Here is a 20,305-nt window from a genome sequence, read left to right as displayed (position 1 = left end):
AAATAGAAGAGCTTTTTGGTCCAATTAATAGTAACTGAGGGCATGACATCAGGACACAAGAAGCTCTAAAGATACCTTCTCTCCATCTTTTTTCAGTGGCATTGATGCCAAGATGCTAACTAGTCCCATTTCTCATTTTATGTTTATTATATATCCCGGGAATTACATTTGTCATATAAAAGTTCAGATATTTATTTCAGATAATTGGCTAGTGAATTCAGGTAAAAGGGCCCCTCTTCCCTTTTTCATCCTGTTTCCCTATTTCCTATAATGGTGTGTGACTTAGGCCTGATTCACTGATGCAGTATCTGTGGCATTAGATCAATGATGACCCATTCACATACACAGGTCATCAGTTGATGAATATACATGTGTAAATCAGACTAGATTCCGATGCTTAAACTGGCCTATTAACATCTTTCCTCAACTCTGCGAAAATTCATTGCTCTCTATCTGTTCTTAAAATCCAGCACTTTTAATCCGGTTCCTAGGTCCTAAAATCTCCAAGATGTCCCTTAATTTTCTCCTCTCGCTCTCCTGATAGATGGTTCACTTTCTAAAGTGTTCCTACTGCCCCTCCAGATAGATTCATGGCTCCCACCTCATTGAGTTGGCTGGATGCTACTTTTTCCAACTCTCTAATTAAAGCATGTTCACTTCCCATGAGAAAGCCTTCGGAAAGTCATGAACACTTTTTTGATCAAAGTTGCCCAATTTTCTAAAACAGAGAGTATGTGGGATTGGTTATAGATTGAAAAGGGGAAAGAGGTGCCAAAACCTGGCATTAAATAAGAGTGTAAATTTGGACCCTGTTTAATATTCAGGCCAGCACATTGCCCTTCTGAACCAATGTACTCATTGTAACTTTGCATGTGATTGTGAAAAATGTTTAGCTCTTCACAGTGGCTACCCACAGTTTCAAGATCAGATGGAAGAATTGCAGGCACAATCCGGCCAACAAAAAGTCCAACCGATTTTAGTGGGAAAGCTCAGCACATGGTCAACTCTCTCTCACTAAAATCAGTAGCATAATAGCATGCAGCTTGGAGTGGTGCATGTCCCATCTGCAAAGTTGCTTTAATGAAGAGATGTCTCATTTGTCTTGGGGGAATTCAGCTAATACCAGTGGCTGCTCTGGCATCTGGAGATCAACTGGAATCATTGGCATTCTGGCCACATCCCCATTTCAGAACTCAAGGAGTGAGTGTGTGACAGTCTCTAGGAAAACACTGATGCTAAAGAAGTCTACAGATGGCCATTGAAGCTGGCATAACTTAGCTTTGCATAAACATAGGCAGAAGCAGCTTGGGACCTGTCAGGACATATGCTTACCACCAAAAGCATCCCAAACACATCACTGACCAATCTGTATTGGAATATGGTCAGCACCTGCTGTTATCAACATGGGCTTACATACTGCACAGCACCCCAATGGTCTAAGAGCAGGGCATGAGTGCTGGTTCTGTGGATCTTCAAACCCTGTGCATGTTGCTGTTGAGCATGGAGAGGCTCTGTGGCTACTAAGAATTGCACCAGCACTCTAGTGATGGTTTCCCATCATTCCTAATGGGAGAAGTGTCACTAGAGTCTTGGCGCAATCATTAGATCTGTACGGATCCTTATATCCTTACAGAGCCTCTGTCCACTCATTAGCAGCAGGGATAGGGTTTGGAGATGCATGGAATCAGTGCAGTATGTAAGCCATGGACAATATTAAGCCTTGCATGACCTGAAATGTCAGATTCTGACCCAACCTGACAGTGGCCCTGTCAGGAGGGGCCTGTTGACACCTCCTAGCTATTTTCTGGTGTGTGCCAGGTTGCAATCCAACAGGTCTGTTGGTTCTCTTTCCCCCGCTCTGCTTGCTCCTTCCCTTCCTTCCCCATCCCATTATCTTTGACTTCGTGAGCAGGGGGAAAGACCCTTCTCACTCCAGAAAGAGTACATCTCTCTCTCACAGGAAGCTGTGTGCTGTGGCTTCTGTTCAAAAAGCATGTGTCCTCTCCCCCACTAAATTCCCTTCTAAGTCCCTGAGTGCTGCAGGTGCTTCTGGGATTCATAGTTTTCCCAAGGGAAAGCCAAGGGAATGTGAAATTGCATGCATTTTCATCTAAATGAAAAACTGGCTCGGTTGGCAGTGACGCAAAACTGGGCCTTTTCTCAAGTTGCCCCTGGGACTCTGGAACATGCTTCCGAACAAAATTAGAGTCTCCCCTTCTCTGAATGTTTTTAAGAAGGACCTAAAAACATACCTGTTCAGTCAGGGTTTTAGTTAATTGTTTTAAAGCTTCGGTTTTAGAGTTTTTATTGTATAAATTGTTTTAATTGGTTTTATATTGTGAACGTTATATAAATGTAATAAATAGTAAATAGAGAGAGAGCTATTTCCCTCCTTAACTGAGGATAAGAGTGATGGGAAGCAACCAAATGGGTGGTGGAAACTAAAGCCTGGCATCTCAATAAATAGTCCAGTTTCTCATGTGTAATGTTGAAATTTCAATACATGTCATCTTAACTTCAAACTAAGAGCCAGTTTATAAAAAAAATAAAATGATAAAAGCTTACATATAGCATAGTGCTCCCCCCATGGAAGAGTGGGTGCACACACTAACTCTGAGTCCAAACCGCATCCTCACTTCTACCAAGCCCACAGAGACTCCATGTCTCCTAAGGATTGCATTATTGCTGCAGCGACGAGCCTCCAGTGATTCCCAATGGTAGGCTCATTGCTGCAGCAATGACATGATCCTCAGGAGCCATGGAGCCTCTGAGAGCTCAGTAGGATGTGGTTTGGACTTGCATGGAGCCAGCGCGCATGTCCCACTCTTCCATGGGTGATGTGTTGCACTGTATGTAAGCTAAGGTTTTTCATGGGCCATATCACTTCAGGCTGTGCATGCTGGGCTTGCATGCTTGAGCACTGGCACATCAGGGAGAACTGTCCTGCATGGGTTTCACTCCATGATGATTTTTAAAAAACGTGCACAGATTTTTCCCCATAGGGGAACAGTCAAACATTTGTACACACACCCCACCACTTGTAGCCAAAAGTCATACACTCAAGAAAAAGCTTTGTCACTTGATTCTAATCAAGCCCTCTTGATTAACTACATGACAACATGCTAAGTTAGGCCTAATTTTTTAAAATATCACTTTCCACAGGCAAGTCTATAATTTGACTAATTTGACTTGCACTTGGAACCAGGCTACAGTTTCATTATACACAATTTCTAGTAAAGACTAAGGCGACAAAGAAAACCATCCCATTCTAAAAACAAACCAACAAACCCTTATATTCTTGATTGCAACAGATTTTTAACAGGTCTGATTTCAACCTTCAGCAGTTCAGTGTTGGAATTGTGCAATCGTTGACATACACGTTCCTCTCCGTGTTCTGTAGCTTGCAAAAAAAGCACGCAATGAGTTTGGGCAAACAAGTCAACAAGTACAAGTCAGTTCCTAGAAATGACTGTTCAATATCATTCCACTTTGCGTGGGATGTTTTGAAGTTCGACACTGGAACAACTTTAATTTAAACAGTATCGCACCCTCCAAAGTTTCACTTCTGTTGAACGTCATTAGAAATGTCAATAGTTAGCCTGTTTGCAATATATACAGAACCAAATCATGATTTCAGAAATTTTAGTCTGTTCAATGAAAGCTAGAAACCTGATGCCATAATCTTAACCAGTCACTATCACACCTGTTCAGACTCATCCATCTGGCCTTCTTCCAGTTCCAGCCCGCACTGCTGGTTATAAGCTCCGGCAGGGCCTAGAGGAACCACCTCCAGGCTGCCACTAGTAAGTTGCCTTCTCTCACACACCCCACTTGCCCTTTGAACCCCTTTAGAGATAGAAACCCCTTTGCTTGTAAAGTGGAATTCTCACTGGATTCTCCTTTACAAGCAGAGCCCCTCGAACTGGATTGAACCAGGCTGAACTGGTTTGACCACACTAACTGAACTGCCAGCCAGTTCTAACAAATCAGTTCACAGATTGGCAGTTCGGTATGAATTCAAACTGAACTGCTGAGAATGGTTCTGTGCACATCCCTATCTACCGTATTCACCCAAATAGAAGATGACCCTGAATTTAAGACAGCCCCCTTTAAAAATATTGATTAAATATAGGTTATACTAATTATCCAAAAGGAAGAGTACCCTGAAATTAAGATGACATCCCAGTTTCTAACATCAAAAACCTAGGCTGCATTCGCATGTAACATGGAATCATGAGTCCAATGGACCCGCAGTTCCACTCCCCCACCTTCCCCTGTTCTCCTGTCTGAATTCAGATGTAATGGAGAGTTCCCTTTCTGAGCAGAACTACAGAGAGCAAGACTACAGAGAGGAGGGGGAACTGGCTGCCTGCACTTCCTTTTTGTTGGAAGGACAGCCCCAGCAGCCAATAGCAGCCGGAGTGAGGGAGGAGCTTGCTCCCTCAACTCCAGTTGCCAAACAGTGAGACTGCAGTGCCACATCCAGATGTAACACTGGCTCTTTTAAATCAGAGGTACAGGCAGTGAAACGTGCTACAAACCGAAGGTACAAATCAAAGTATGGGAGGGAAACTGCGGGTCCATTTTAGGTCGAAACTGTGGTTGCATGCATTCAGGTGTACACAAATTTTAACCGGAGGTCCCTTCAATTCTGGTTTTATGTTACATCCTAATGTGGTCTAGTCTTTGATTCAGGTATATACAGTACTTTTCTGAGGTTCCCCACTTCTCAGCAAGCTGCCTTGTCCTGCACTATATTGCCTTTACGAATACCACGAATATTTATATGCCACTTTTCAACAAAAGTTCCCAAAGCGGTGTACATAGATAGAAATAAATAAATTTTAAAAAATGATTTCCCTGTCCCCAAAGGGCTCACAATCTAAAAAAGAAACAGAAGATAGACACCAGCCACAGCCACTGGAGGGATGCTGTGCTGGGGATGTGCTTTGCTTCTCTCTACTTACATACCTCCTTTGCATAGGCCTCATTTGCCACTTTCTTTCAGGCCTAATTCTCACAGGGGCACTGTGCTGATAACCTCAATGAGTTGTCACTGAGGTAACAATCCTGTGTCTAGGCGGTACCATTTCAGCTTGCAGCTGGGGGAACATGTTGTTCAATGCTGCTCCATACAAAGACTTCCCTGCACATAGAAAACTGTCATTAAAACTATCAGAGAAAAGGCTGGGCTAGAACCATTCTCTGTGGCAACTAGTTTCCCAAGTAGAGGTTTTTTTTGGGGGGGGGATTGGAATGGAGGAGTATTCAGTCATGGGAACCCCCACTTGCAGTCTGAAGTGATACAGTCCAGACACAGGTATGCTCTGGATTATTTTTTATATGTGTTGGCAAGCCTTACTAATGGCTGAGACTAAATCGCTGCACACATCCCACCCCCAGAGAACCCCTTTTATTTGGAAGCCATGTGTTTAATACATTTCTATCCTGTCTTTCTTCAGAAGTGAAATCAGGGTCATGCCAGAGTACATATAATACACTAAAACTCCCATAAATCCCAAGCAATCTTTAATAAAAAGGTGACATGAAACGGTTCATGGGAATCAGGAGCTACTTAACACTCTTCTTGAAATAAGGAAGTCTTCACTTATCTCCATATGATGAAGGGTGCAGTCCTAGATACATGTGCCAGGGAGTAAGCTGAACTGAGTGCAGGGGGCCTTACTTTTGAGGAAACATGCCCAGGATTACCCTGCATGAGACCAGTGAGTTTCTGAAAAGTCTTTTTCTACTGCAAAGCCCGGCCTTGCCCTTGCCTCCCTTGTTCTGAAGTGGTGGGGTGATTGGTGAATCTGAAGCAGGGCCCCTTCTGATGATCTATGAGGATGAAAGGTTTGTCTTAACATGTACCTACCACATATGTACTTGTTGAGCATTACATCAGGTTAGTGGAATATTCCTTGGGAAGTTCAGTACTTCCTTGAAGAAGTGTAAAGATTCTCAGCATTTACTCAAAGCAAGTCTATTCCTATTCAGGCGTTCAGAATTGGAGTACAGAGTATCCAGGTACAGGGTTAATGTGAGCACGCCAACCAGTCACACTTCCTGAGTAGAGCATCTGAATGTCTTGCAACAGCAAAATGCTGTACAAGGGGTTTTAGGGGGGCATGGATACAGAGTGCCCAGAAGGTGTGGCTACTCAGCAGATGGAAGCTAGCCCCGTACCCAGATTCTGAACAGGGCTGCTGATGCAATGAAGTCCAATTACTTCTGGTTTCAATAGCTAGAGGGCTAGTATGATGTCAAGTTCAGAGAATTCCATATAGATTGCCAGCTAGTCAGGAAAAAACCAGCCCATCTTGTTCAGTGCCTTTTAACATAGGTTTGGTGTATCAAAGTCAGCATGTGATGTTTTTAATTAGAGTTGAGGTGAATGTTCTCAATCAAGAATTTTCAGATCAAATCTAAAGGGGGGGGGGGAGTACTGCTGTAAGCACCTCCCACTCATCCTTTTCCCCCCTTTGCCCTCATCACCTGTCTTATATAATTGATCCTTCCAACAACTACTGGCTGGCAGTGTCCTCTCTCATTTTTTTTTCATCTGTGTGCAGATTAAGTTTTCTTCTGGGCGGCAGTATCAAAGCACATCTGAGCACCGGCATTCAGAATGGGGCCTTCCTGATTCAACCTGAGTGTGATCTAAAATTAACTGACATGAAAAAAACTTGAGTGTACACACATGTGCACGCCTTACAGGGAACACTGCGGGCTGGCAACTGTCATTTTCCTTGCCCCCAAGAACAGTGGTAGGTGATGATTCAGCATCACTCTGAAAGAGGTTTCTAGGGCCAAAATAGCACCCTCCCCACTTTTTGCTGCTTCCTATTTTACAGTGGCGATGCTCCTCCTAGTGGTTATGTTCCACCTAATCGCTGCCATTCTCACAAAACCCTTGAGAAGACATTACATGATGATGTGGCAATTGGAATTGCTCTGGCAGGGACTTCTAGGAGAAATAAATGGTGACCACCAACTCATAAAGACTGGGAGAAGCCTCTCCCCACCACCCACCAAAACGGCCTCCTCTTTTCACCATCTACAGCAGGGTGGCAAACATGATGAGGGGGGGGGGGCTGACCTGGATTGGAACTGTGCTGTGGAGGGAGGATTTTTAAAATCATTTGCTCCCACCACGGTCCTGATCTGGATCAGGTTCAACTCCACCACTGCTGTTTGCTCCAGGAAGCAAGCTCCTCTTCCCTGGGAGGAAAGCTGCTAGACAGGGAAAGCCCTACATTAAATAGCACCCTGGGTGAGAAATCCCCCTGCCTACATTAGTATGTCAGTGCTGCCAAGTTGTATGGCTTCTGCAAGCTCTACTTGGCACCCACTTCAGGGTAGGTGTCCTGGGTGATCTCCTAGCTCCCCTTCCACTGAGGCTGGCCCTGCTGTCGGACTAGGGTTGCCAGCCCTTCAGGGCTGGCCTGGAATCTCCAGCAATCAGCACCAATGTCCAGGTCACTATTAAGTGGCACAGCAGGGAAATGCTTGACTAACAAGCAGAAGGTTGCCGGTTCGAATCCCCACTGGTATGTTTCCCATAGTCTGGGAAACACCTATATCGGGCAGCAGTGATATAGGAAGATGCTGAAAGGCATCCTCTCATACTGCATGGGAGGAGGCAATGATAAACCCCTCCTGGATTCTACCAAAGAAAACCACAGGGCTCTGTGGGCACCAGGAGTTGAAATCGACTTGATGGCACACTTGACTTACGTATTGAAGGCAGTCTTGGAGATCTTAATTGCTTGTTGTTGTGAAAAATATTGGGAAAACAATTCCGGGAATAGCTTCAGTCAGAATTAGCAAGACTCAGACATAAAAAGCAAGAGGCTCAAAGGCAACCTAATCCACATGTATAAAAGTGATCTCAGAAGCAAGGGGGAAAAAATTTTTGACTGCAGGATCAAGGGCACCACAAATGGGTGAACTCAAGTTAAACTGAAGTTAAACTGAAGTTGTCATGTTTGGAATTATGTAATTGCTCTCCAGTGGCAAATAGCACACTGGTATGGTGACTTGAGCCAAGGTATCATATGCGACAAGCATTCCCTGTTCCTGACTATAAGTTCAAACTTCTGAGAAGTCACTGATCAGCAAATTAATCTTAGCCAACCATTCATGTAACACCATCTCCAATATGTATCTTAATAGCTGGTGTCCCAAATCTGAGCCTGGGCAGCAAGGGGAGCCACCTGAGCCTTTGGCTTGCTCTGGGAGTAGTTGCCACTTTAAGAAACTTAATCTCATCCAGCAAGCTGAGAAGGATCCTTTCTTTATATGTGAAGGAAAAGAGCTCAGTCCAGACTATAAAGGATAGTGAAGTCCAGTCCTTAAATCACAAGCAGCCAGGCTGATCCAGCGGCCAGAAGAAAACAGTCACTCTTTCACCCACTTGGCTTTGTGCTGCATAGGAACATAGGAAGCTGCCTTATACTGTGTCAGACCATTGGTCCACCTAGCTCAGTATCATTGTCTACACAGACTGGCAGTGGCTTCTCCAAGGTTGCTGGCAGGAGTCTCTCTTAGCCCTATTTTGGAGATGCCAGGGAGGGAACTTGGAACCTTCTGCATGCAAGCAGGAAGAATGAAGGCGTCTCCATGCAAGCTCACGAGGTGGAGGGAAGCAGTGTATTGGTTGCTACTTGTTAATTGTTACTGTTTCAGAGATACAAGGGACTGGTTTCTTTAAGTTCAAGCTTCCTTTAAGGCTTCCTGAGGCTGGTACAGGCTCTTAGCCAGCCTGAAAGTTTAAAGCAGCAGGAGGTCGGCTCCATCTGTGATGGGCCAAGCCAGCTCATGTGACCACGTTAATATGATTTGTGCTACTTATACTGAAGTAGTGCAAAAGTCTACAGAAGTGGTAATTCTCTAAATCAATGTTTTTGATACATTCAATAAAGCTCCACATATTTAAAACTGCAAATTATTTTATTAAGCAACTATAGCAGAGTATTCTAATATTTTATAACAAATACAAATTCACACTGTTAAAGCTGTAAATAATTTTCATGAAGAAACATATTTTTCTAAATGCGTTAATCTTTTACCACTACATGACCAGTACAGAAAATTCAGCAAGGGTAGCTTTTGGCCAGCACAGTGATGGGAAAAGTTTCATCTGCTCTATATAACTTCTGCCTATTTCCTGACCCTCTTGCAAAGGTCTAAGATGACAAATTTCCATTTGTCTATTTTGAGGGGGTGAGGAAACTACACAACTCTGTTATCGAATTAACTTTTGCAGCCATCAGGGTGAGCCATTGACTTGGGCTGTGACTGCAAGCAAACAAGGCTCACCTTAGTTGTTTTGATTCTGTCTAGCTTTCATTGATATCTGAAGAATCCCCATTGATCTGCAACCGGCAGAGGTAGCAGCACTACTGACCGACACACTCATTTTGAGCACTTTGCCACATACTCTCAGGAAAGGAGGGGACACACACCCATATGGATTACTTGCCATGGATATGTTGCTCAGACAGCAATGCATCACATGCCATGCCTAGTTTAGCTTCATCTTGTAGGGGACCTCAAGGGGGACAGCCCTCCAGGGGGCTGACCTGGGTCAGGGCCACAGAATTATTTAGAGCAGATCTGGCCCGGCAAGGAGACCACCTGATGACGGGCCTGGGCTGGTACAATGCAACCATTGTCCTCTTAAACACTTTTGCCTAGTGAACACTCCACTTGGCTCTGCAGGACTACTAGTTAGAGCTTGTCCACATGTAACTGCTGAGCATGGCGTTAACAAGAGACTTCTGTCTACATGCATATTGTTGCTCTGTACAGCCAGGCAGCTGAATGCAGCTCTAGGACAGCTCTTTTTGTCTGGTAACTCAAGGGTTGCTGTGGAGCAACAGCTGCTCTGGATGAGAGGCTTGTTACGGCCACGCAGTTTCTGCATGCTTTTTGCAGCAGCTGCTCACATCCGTATGTGTTCCCTGCACTCAAAGCTAACTAGTCATGGCAGCTTATCAGTACTGATTCCCGAGTGTTTAGGAAAGACAACCCTTATAGCACCCAGAACTCTTGGAAATGAGGTGTGTAGAAGACCTAGCAGATAATCTAGAATGCATGCGTTTCACATGTTACAGCAGTGCATATGTTTGGGTGTTTCCTGCTTGGAAAACATATATCCTGATCAAACAGAGATAAATGTGTGCAAATTGGTGTTGTGTGTGCATTTCTCAAAACTGAAAAGGCCAATCTAGATTGTCTTCAATAGTACCAGGGATTAGGACAGGGGAGTGAGACTTGAGATTCCAGGCAGGGGCCATCAGTGGCCCAGGTCCAGCCCGCCGCCGTGGCCCTCTAGCCCTGTCCCCTGAAACTGATGTCAGACGCTAAGCCCTGCCCCCTGCGTCTGATATCAGACGCAGGGAGTGTAGCTTTGCTTGCAAACAGGGCCACGGAGCCCCGTTTGCAAGCAAAATCCCCAGCCAGTGCCACGTTCACAGCACGGCCAGAGTGGCTCTCCCTGCCTAAAAGGCTGGGGCACATGGTGCGACCCCTGAGCAGCGGCGGCCTTGTTTCTTTGAACCTGTTCGCTTAATGGTGGCTCCACCCCTGATTCCAGTCTCTGCTCCCCTTCCTCCTGACCTCACAACTGATGATATGCAATATTCAAGACAACCCAGGCTTCACTTTCCAATCCTGGAAAATATCTGCACAGCATCCATTTGCATATGCATTTCCCCCTGTTGGACTGGTACCACAGCTCATGAATAGGAGATGTGTATCTCCAAACATATTTTCGTCACATTCTGGTGAGCCATGGTCAATTGGGACTGAAACGGAGTATGTCAGCTGCATACCCCAGAGCATTTAGAAATGCACATCATACTTCTGCAGGAAACACTGGTGTAAACACACACACTTATCTACTGTCATAAAGTATGACTTGGATCTAAGGGATACTGTGCCATACACACATATTGTGCCATACATCCACTACTGCTGGATCCCATTCTGACTCTATTCCAACTTGAACAAAGTTTGAACTTGAAAGGGGCTGGAAGCAGGATCAGTTCAGACACCACATTTTGGTGGTCTAATGTGAGAGAGCACTGAGATATCAGCAGAGCTCTTTATTCTGCAGCAACAGAGATGAGAATTACTTCTAGGTCTTAAAAAAAATCTGAATTGGTCCTTGGAGACCAGCATATTGGGGAAAAGCACTGGAAAGGTATATTTGGGGCCTCACTACAGGTATTTCCTCTTGCTCATAACACCAACCTTGTAAGTAACATAGTCTCAGCAGACTTGGTTTTCCCATTCTGCTTGTTGAACTGCAGCTCAGGGTCTGGCTTCTCTTGGCTTTGTCCTATTGACTTCCTTCTGTATGGGGATAAGCAGTGTGCACTGGATAAATCTTCATAAACTCAAAAGAAACAATTAAACTTCTTTCCTTTGCAATTCAACACAGCAGGTTCTGTGTAGATTTTGTGATGCTTTCAAATGCCCAGTTCTGGTCTTTTTCAGACAAGATATGCGACCAGATCAGTGATGCTGTGCTTGATGCCCATTTGAGTCAAGATCCAGATGCCAAGGTTGCTTGTGGTAAGAGACCACTTCTTCTCTTCTCATACGATACTTTGCAGCTATACATTTATGAGCCAAATGGCCATCACTCTGAATACTGAGAAGAGAGGAGAACCACATTTTTGTGGGGAGGAGGCATTTTTGACATCTGAGCTCCTTAGAAGAAGTGGGAGATTTGTTATATATTTTAACCACCTGCTTTTTCTAAGGAGTTCAGGGTGGTGTATATGGTCCCTCCATCCACTTCCCTTAATAATATTGCTTTTATTTACTATGTGAAAGAGCAATGAAAAACCAAAATGTAGATGGCTTCACACGACATGCTGAAAAACTGAATCACCAGTTCCTGGAGCTAACTTCTGATGGAGCAGGGGGTGATATGCCAACATTGGCCGTGTCGACTGAACCCATCAGTGTTGGCATATCCCACTTTACTTATGGTTCTAAACCTGATATCTGTAACTAAGATGTTAAGTTGGTTATAGAACCTGGGTTCAGAGTTGTATGTAGGGTGTAACTTGCTGACATTGGCAAGTTCAGACAACACAACCAATGTCAGCACGCACGCATGTGTACACACACACACACACCCCGCACCAGAAGTCAGGCTTGCCTTGGATACCTGCAGTTTGGCTTATGGTGTGTCGTATAAAGCTGCCCATAGAAAGAATGGAGAGCACTGGAGTCATAAGTAACAGGAACATAACATTCCTTACTGTATAGCTCAGTTCTCCAGCCAACCTAAATAATGTTTTCAACTTGTTTTCCTCCACTTGTTTTCCTTATATCTAGAGACAGTATGTAAAACAGGAATGGTGCTGCTCTGCGGGGAGATTACATCCAGAGCTGTGGTGGATTACCAGCAGATCATCCGAGACACAATTATGAATATAGGTTATGATGATTCAGCTAAAGGTTGGTGGCAATCTGAAGGACGTGGCCACTCTGGTCAACCAAAAGTTGTAGAACAGGTCCCTCTTGGTTTGCCCAGCTAAAACAAGGAAAAGGCTGATGCAATTGTGCTTGAGGAATGCTAAAACACTCCCAAGAGAGAAGCTCCAGCTCTTTCTGTATAGTAAGAAGAGCGATTTACTGTATGGTTAAAGGTTATCTCAGGGTTGAAGCCTCCTGGAGCCTATTGTAGCATCCCTGCTATTCATGCTAGAATTTACTTCTTAGCTCAATAAGTCTGGTTGCTGAGCCCTGCCAACTAGCCTAGGATTTACATGAACCACAGAGGCCAAGCCTGCAAGTTTATGCTCAATGCATGATGCTGCTTATAAGTAGATCTGTTGGCTGGTGGCAACCAGTGATATGGAATGGGGACAGAAAAATGCACAACACTATGAGGTCAGGATACTGGCTTGTTCCAGATGTTTTGGAAGGTTTGAGCAAAGTAAATGCATGCTTGCCATTTTGGGTAGTGGCTACACGTTTAATACCACATGTAGTTTGGCCTTACCTCATGAAAACCAAACCTCTTTCCAGAAGGAGTAGGGAAGAGGGACTATTTCTCATTCCTTCTCCTGCTGTAAAAGAACACAGCCAGGTGTGCATGCACCCCTAGCAACCTTGCCCTTTATCAGAAGAACATTTACTCAAAATGCAAAGAGGACACCTTACAGGAGTGGATTGTGAGCAACTCCTGTGCGTGAGAAAGCAGATTGTTTGACAGCTGCTCCCCATTTGAAGGGCTCTGAATGCTCAAAACAATTGAGATCTATACTTTTCTGCTGGATACAGTGCTCTTCCCTCCCAACCTTTCTATCTTTGTTATGACCCTTTACACGGGATAACATCGAGGGTGCGGTGAGAATATGCTTGCCTTGACATCACTAAAGGATGTGCCAACACATCCATGGGTTCCACAGGATTTTGCAGCACAAGCAGAGGGGCGATTCAAATGAACATTCCTCACAAACAATTAAAGGATGTGCTGCAAATGTGTTGGGAATGCATTAGCTTTAGTGATGTTGGGGAGGGCACATTCTCACTGCTACCCTAATGTTATCCTATGTAGAAGGCCATGTTAATCTGAACTGGCCCTTTGTGATGCTACTCTCTTTAGTTATCCTGATGCTTGGAAAGCAAGTTAAAAATTTTCATATGAATTTTAGCTTAGGTTAGTGATAATGTTCTTTCAATTTTTAATGTATAAATAATGTGAAAATGAGTTCCGCAATGTACATGGATATTGCCATGTTTTTGAATTTGGTCTCTAAGGGCCCAACTATATGTCATGTGGGAAATCTGTGACTTACAACTTTTTAAAAACAAGTTGTTCTAGTAAGAACTAATCTGCGTACTTTCCTTTCACCATCTCCACAACTGGATTAAATTTGGCTCAAATCGAGGTCCACAAGTTAGATCTCTTGCATTTCAAGTGTTCACACACCCGCTTTCTTGGATCGGGGTGGATGACATCATTACACACTACAACATTGAAGTGTCCCTGTGTTGTCATTCACTGCAACTGTACCAAATTTGGTCCAGATCGGTTAGACAGTCCCCAGATTAGTGCACTTGCAACCCAAAAGTTCACACGTCTGCCATCTTGGATCGAGGTGGATGATATCATCATAAACTATGGCATTGAGGTTTTCCCATGTGCCCTTACAGCTGTAGCAAATTTGGTTCAAATTGGTTAGGCAGTTCACAAGTTAGCCCAATTGTGCCTCAAAGGTTTATGCATCCTCCATCTTGAATTGGGGTGGGTGACATAATCACAAAGTACGCCATTGAGGTGGTCATATGTGTCACTCACTACAACTGTACCTCATTTGGTTCAAATCGGTTAGAAAGTCTACAAGTTAGCCCACTTGCGTCTCAAATGTTCATGTTCCACCATCTTGAATTTGGGGTGTATGACATCATCACAAACTACACCATTGAGGTGTCCCTATGTGTCCCTACAACTGTACCCAATTTGGTTCATATTGGTCCAGGCATTGCAAAGTTGAAGGGTGGGACACACACACAGACACATGAAATGCTGGGTGATCTCATAAGCCTACTGGAAAGTAGGCTAAAAAGTGAAATGCAGCTGTGGGGGAAGGTGTGCCAGTTTCTCTGGAGCTGTGCTGAGGGGCAAAGTTAATGTGTAACTGTTTTCCCTTAATTCCATTTTCTTGATTAAAGGTATACCCCACAGCTGTGTTTATCCTGTGGAGGAAAGAACCCAGTACTTCTGAGGAGGGAAATCCAATACCAATATTTGTTTTCCCACTGTGTAGCAAGCAGCAGCTTGGGTCCAGTTTTTATCAGGAGACTGGCATTGGGGGAGTTGGGTGGGAAGGGTTCAACATCACCATTGCCATTACTTCTACTGCTCTCTGAATAAATTGGCTGCTCCCCATGGCTGTAATTTAGTTTCAAAAAATCAAGATAAATCATGGTTTCCCCACATAATGCGTAGTTTGGCTCTAGCACATCCTCTTAGAGATAAACTGGATATGCTGGGGGCATCCAAGTTTGTTTATTCATGTTCTTCCCTGTTTACATATGAAGTGTGGGAATCTTATTTCTACAATAAAAGTTGTGCACCTGGAGCTGAACACCAGGCCTTTCTGCCCTTTCCCCTGCCATATCTCATCACACTTCTAGTATATGCCATATGCTACATGCATAATTCTTGAGCTTTTTGTCCAGCTTAGTTTAAAGAGTTCCAAGCATAGGGCTTGGATGATTCTCCTTGGAAAGTATCACAGGCAGTTAATGACCCTGCGAAACCATTTTCTCTTCATTCGGAATGCATTTTTGTAATTTCTCATTGCTCCTGCTGAGAGTCCTTTGGTCTTGCCTTCTTGAATGTCCGTACTCTCCATCGAACCAGAAATTGTAAGCCCTGCTGGGGAAGTATCTATGTGATCTAGTAAAAACACTCCATGTGATCCTGCTAAATGGAGAGAGGGAGAAGGAGAGAGGGAGAGGCAATTCATGATTTGTAACTCTGTCCCACAGGCTTTGACTACAAGACTTGTAATGTTCTTGTGGCATTGGAACAACAGTCACCCGATATCGCCCAGGGTGTTCATCTACATAGGAATGAAGAAGATGTTGGTGCTGGGGACCAGGTAATCAGCCCACCAAGGAATCACAAACCAAGGATGTAAAATATATTCCATCTCTCTTGTTGCAGGTGTTTGGCATAATGTGCCAATAAGTAGTTAGTGCTTGAGCACATAGTAGATTTCAGGATGCAGTCCTCAGCAGCATGGCTGGCATGGCAGATGGGCCAAGTCAAGCATTGGTCCAAAGGTCTATGCTGCATGAGAGCCCACCTGCGACTGGCCAACCACTTTGTGACCAGTGGGAGCAGGGTGAAAGTCGGCTTGCACCACCACTGCCTTTGCCACTCTTCCCCAGTTGGTCAATGTGAGTGTCCCTCAGAGAGACAGCCAGGTTCTCCATCTTTCAAAGTGGGTTGCCACAGCCACATATCCTTCTTTACAGACTTTTTGTCTCTGATGTGGCAACTAGTAGGGAGAGAAAATGGTAGTATTCGGGGGACTGGATTTGGCCCTGGGACTCCAAGTAATAGTCTCTGTGAAATGTCTTTCATACACCTGTGTGACTGGTGCCAGGTTGCTAATGCGCCAGCATTGACCACTGGGGGCAAGGCTGGGCTCTGGACTACTGCTCCTCACAAAGCTGTTCTGGCGCCCCCCCCCCCCCACCCTGGGACTCCCTCCAGTTGCTTACTGGGTGGGCAGCAGTGGTGACAGCAACAGCTCCAGATCTTCTCCTCTCCTGCTTTTGCAGGTTGATAACCAAAAGGAGTCACTAAACAGCTGCAAACCTGAAGAGGGTATGATTTGTGGTAGGAAAAACAGGGTAGAAAAGCACTGCTTAACCTTTTCCCCTCTCACTGCTTACGCTCCTACAGCTCCCTTCCTACAGCTACTTTCCCCAGTAATAGAGCAAACACATGTCCAGAACCCAACTGGAGGGGAAAGCAGTTGAAAAATGGCAGCTGAACGAAGACAGCAGCAGAATGGGGAAGGCTTCAAGTGGTCCATTCTCTTTTGCTGCTTCTCCAGTGCAAATTGTGAACCCTCCCATCCCTCATTGGAGCTGTCTGGTGGCAACCTTGGCTCTGGGGCCCTGGTCTGCTACTGAATAGTTAATTCAGCCCTAAGACTGCATATACGTCTAGTGTTCGCCTTGAGCTCTGGTAGTATGCAACCAATTCTGTTGAAGCATCATATTACTAGAGCAGGGCAGAGTTTGGACAGGACAGAAAGTTTGGAGCATGCTGAAAAGTGGAGCCTAACCTACTTCACAGGGTTGTTGTGAGGAGAAACCTAAGTATGTAGTACACCGCTCTGGGCTCCTTGGAGGAAGAGCAAGATAGAAATGTTAAAATAAAATAAAATAAAATAAAATAAATATTGTGCAGTGGGTTCATCCTGTGTACACACCTGTATATGTACTTGCTTCCTATATCTTCAACCTGTACATTTATAAATAAAACAATTTATGAAAAAAGGCACCATATGTCTTCTATACAAAGAGTACTTTAATTCCTCACAAGGAAAAGGACCCTATAAAAGGTTGTCTTGGAACTTTCTATTATGTGGGTAGTGCAGAATAATATAGGGGGAAAACTAGAAAAAGAATATGGAGGAGCTACATGATGTTGAAGGGAGGAAAGAGAAATCAGATGTTAGGGTGCAAAAGGAGATTTCGTATCTGTGACAGAATGATTTGTGGGTTGGTTTTAAATATGTCTTTATTAGTTCTAATTAGTGGATTTTAAAAGGACGAATATTCAGTATTAGGATTGTATGCTGTTTTATTGGTTGGGAGATAATATAGAATCTTGCACTTAATCGACAGAGGTGGCAGCTTTGCATTCAGTGATGGAAATCCCTTTTAGAATCTTTGATGGGGAGAGAAAAGCAGTTGTCAGTTGAGATGCAACAGTTGAAGAGGCATGTGAGGAATATAAAATGGAACCAAATAGAATAGAAAAATTAAAGACAAAGAGTTTATAAATAAACAGTAGCAAGAGCGGAAAGGGTTATCGTTAAGATTGTAGAAACAGTTGGTACAGAAAAAACTGTTGCAGTTAGTCTAGAAAGAGGAATGACCTGAGCAAAGCAGTAGCTGCCTTCGGGCATCATGGGAAACCTGAGGCAAACTTCCCTCAGGCTCGCCCCCTGTGTCATCCAGACAGTTGGAGCCACGGTTCTGGGACCCAACTGTGGCTCCAATTCCCACCCCCAGCCTCTGATTGGGGTTAATAGAGTGGTGGCAGTGGATGTATGAAGAGGAAGTTTGTAGACTAGGAGTCAGTGAGGTGTTCACTGGCATCAACTGTATCAGAGTGCATTGCTGCTGCTTCAGTTTGTCATAAAATTGGAAAAAATCTTGTGCAGGTAAAAAAGCAGATAAGTAATAATTTAAAAGCCCTCTAATTGTTGAAGAATAACAACTTTCCTCTAACTGCAGGGCCTGATGTTCGGCTATGCAACAGATGAGACTGAAGAATGTATGCCACTGACTATCATGCTTGCTCACAAACTGAATGCCAAAATGGCTGAGCTGAGGCGCAATGGGGAGCTACCTTGGCTTAGACCTGACTCAAAAACCCAGGTAAATTCGGGATGTATACCCAATTTTCTCCTTAACTAGAAATGATCCATTTCTTTTGAGAACTAGGAGATAAATCCTATTTCCACACAGAGTAGCTTCAAGATTGAACCTACCAAATCCAATTGACTAGCCATATCCAAATATTCCATGGTCAACAACAGTACCTTTCTGTAAACAGCAGCTTACCTTTTTCACTGCATCACAGGATCATCTATTAGCAATGGCAGGAGTGAGGCACTCTTGCTCCCTGGAGGAATCACACACACCTGATTAACAGGCAACCCTTGCCCATAATTCTCTCCAGAGAGCTTTTTCTGCCCATTCCACTCCTCTCTTCTCCCAGTCACGTCTCACAGCTTAGCTTCTCCCACTGGTTATGTCCTCTAACCGCAGGTATTCTGAACAGGAACATAGAATTCTGAGGAAGCAGAAAGCATCATAGTGGCACAGGCAGTAAGTGCCCAGGAGCACTGCCAAGTCTATTGCACTGGCTGTGAGGAATCCGGGCTCCAGCAGCTCAGATCCTGAGACTCAAGTATGAGACTTTGGTGATATCAGTGAATGGTTGTACCAAAACACTGTATTATATGTTTCTCCTCATCAGCAAACATTGCTTTTCATCTATAATATTGGGTCAAACCCAACTATCCAGAACATATAAGCAGTATATAAATATTTGCCATATTCGTTTGTATATGTTTGTCACAAGCAGACAGTAGGGCTAGCTAGGAAAGTTGATGAGAGCACATTAGCCCAGATATCACAAGCAGTTGGTGGACCAGATCTCATTTCTCTATTCAGTGAGCTTTGCTCACTCAGCTACCTTGTTGTTTTTTTCCTTTGGGGGTGGGTGGGCGGATGAAATATATAAAATACTAGCTTATTAACCACTTTGCTCCTCATAATTTAACCATTTTCCTGGATATTCATTAATTAAAGAACTGACACACTTGTTTAGCAGGCAATTCTGAACTTTAAAAAGCACGAATAGTGCAGAATACCCAGCTTGGGCTATTTTCCCTTTAGGAACATGGGAGAGATTCAAGAAACACAGCTTCCTTGGCCTTTCAGTGTAACCAACTAAACATCCCCTTGCAAAAATACTGTGGCATGCCTTCTGCTCCTACCACATGCCAACCCCACTCCCAGGATCACCAGAGATGGTGGTAGAGAAAGAGGCTATTCTCATGTGTGGTGGAGAATTCTCATGTGTAGTGGTTCACACACTGCGTATGTGAACCGCTGGGAGCCGTGCAGCTTCCGGCAGCAAGCCCGCTTAATTTCCCCCACTTAAATGAGGTTAGCAGAGCACACGCTCCACTAACCCTGTTTGTTTGATCGTATGTCGCTGTGGCTCAGCTCCATATCACAGCAACAAGCCTCTCAGCATTGGGGAGGCCGAATGTCCTGTACACTTGCACGGGGCATGCTGGGACTTCTGGGGTCCAGAAGGCCACCAATCCCTACCACCCCAACTGGCTCTGTGATGGAGCCGGTAATCATGTGGGTGGCCCGCTCTCCCCACAGGACCCTCTTAGACACTCCGCGTGGGTTCTTCAGCCCCCTTTAGTATCCCACTGAAATCAGAGCTGCAGCCTCCTCATTAGTTGGATTAATCCCCCACCCCCAACCCCCCAGTAGTTTCTCACCTAATTTTGGGGCCTGTTAGTTGGCAGCAAAAAAGAAGGCAGAGAAAACCCAGCAGAATAAACTGCAGTATAACTGCCTTAGAGAAGAACAGGAAAGTGATGTCATAATTGCATCAGCCAATAGGGCTACATTTTCAGACTCTTTCCAGGATTGCAGTTTCAGATTACTTTAAAGTACTATTTTACAAAAACTAGAATAGCTAGAGCATGGATTCTTTTTTTCTATAGGTATTCTGATATGAACTGTTATGAGTAACAGTTAACAACACAATGAATGAAATTTAGGGAAAATCCCCATTAGTCATCATGTCATTCAGGAAGAACAAGAATTTATGTTGTTTGACAGCACAAAACAAAAATAATCAAAGTGGCTTCCAGAACAAAAGGAATGAGAAGGTAGTTCCTTGTTCCAAAATGGCTCACAATCTAAAATGAACAAAAGACAATGGAGATAATAGCAACAGCCACTGGGAGGACAATTTGCTGAGATGAAC

The 20,305-nt window shown here is 44.2% G+C and overlaps 1 protein-coding gene and 1 long non-coding RNA gene across 2 annotated transcripts in view; one reads left to right on the top strand and one right to left on the bottom strand.

Annotated features, from left to right (window-relative positions):
- The window catches only part of MAT1A (methionine adenosyltransferase 1A), a 40,039-nt gene that overhangs the window by 1,632 nt on the left and 18,102 nt on the right, over positions 1 to 20,305 (top strand). The window contains exons 2-5 of the mRNA XM_053309462.1: positions 11,506 to 11,583; positions 12,358 to 12,480; positions 15,526 to 15,638; positions 18,019 to 18,162. Of these exons, the coding sequence (XP_053165437.1) occupies positions 11,506 to 11,583; positions 12,358 to 12,480; positions 15,526 to 15,638; positions 18,019 to 18,162 (458 nt within the window). The remainder of the gene's footprint in view (positions 1 to 11,505; positions 11,584 to 12,357; positions 12,481 to 15,525; positions 15,639 to 18,018; positions 18,163 to 20,305) is intronic.
- Positions 15,142 to 18,547, bottom strand: LOC128350784 (uncharacterized). Its single transcript, XR_008319454.1, has 3 exons — positions 18,349 to 18,547; positions 16,986 to 17,017; positions 15,142 to 15,460 (listed from the first exon to the last, which is right to left on the bottom strand). It is a non-coding gene; the product is annotated as an uncharacterized LOC128350784 (long non-coding RNA).

This window comes from Hemicordylus capensis, chromosome 3 (assembly GCF_027244095.1).
Source record: "Hemicordylus capensis ecotype Gifberg chromosome 3, rHemCap1.1.pri, whole genome shotgun sequence".
In the NCBI taxonomy this organism is placed as follows: domain Eukaryota; kingdom Metazoa; phylum Chordata; class Lepidosauria; order Squamata; family Cordylidae; genus Hemicordylus; species Hemicordylus capensis.
The sequence above is the reverse complement of the archived record's forward strand: the minus strand, read 5'-3'. Positions and strand labels throughout refer to the sequence as shown.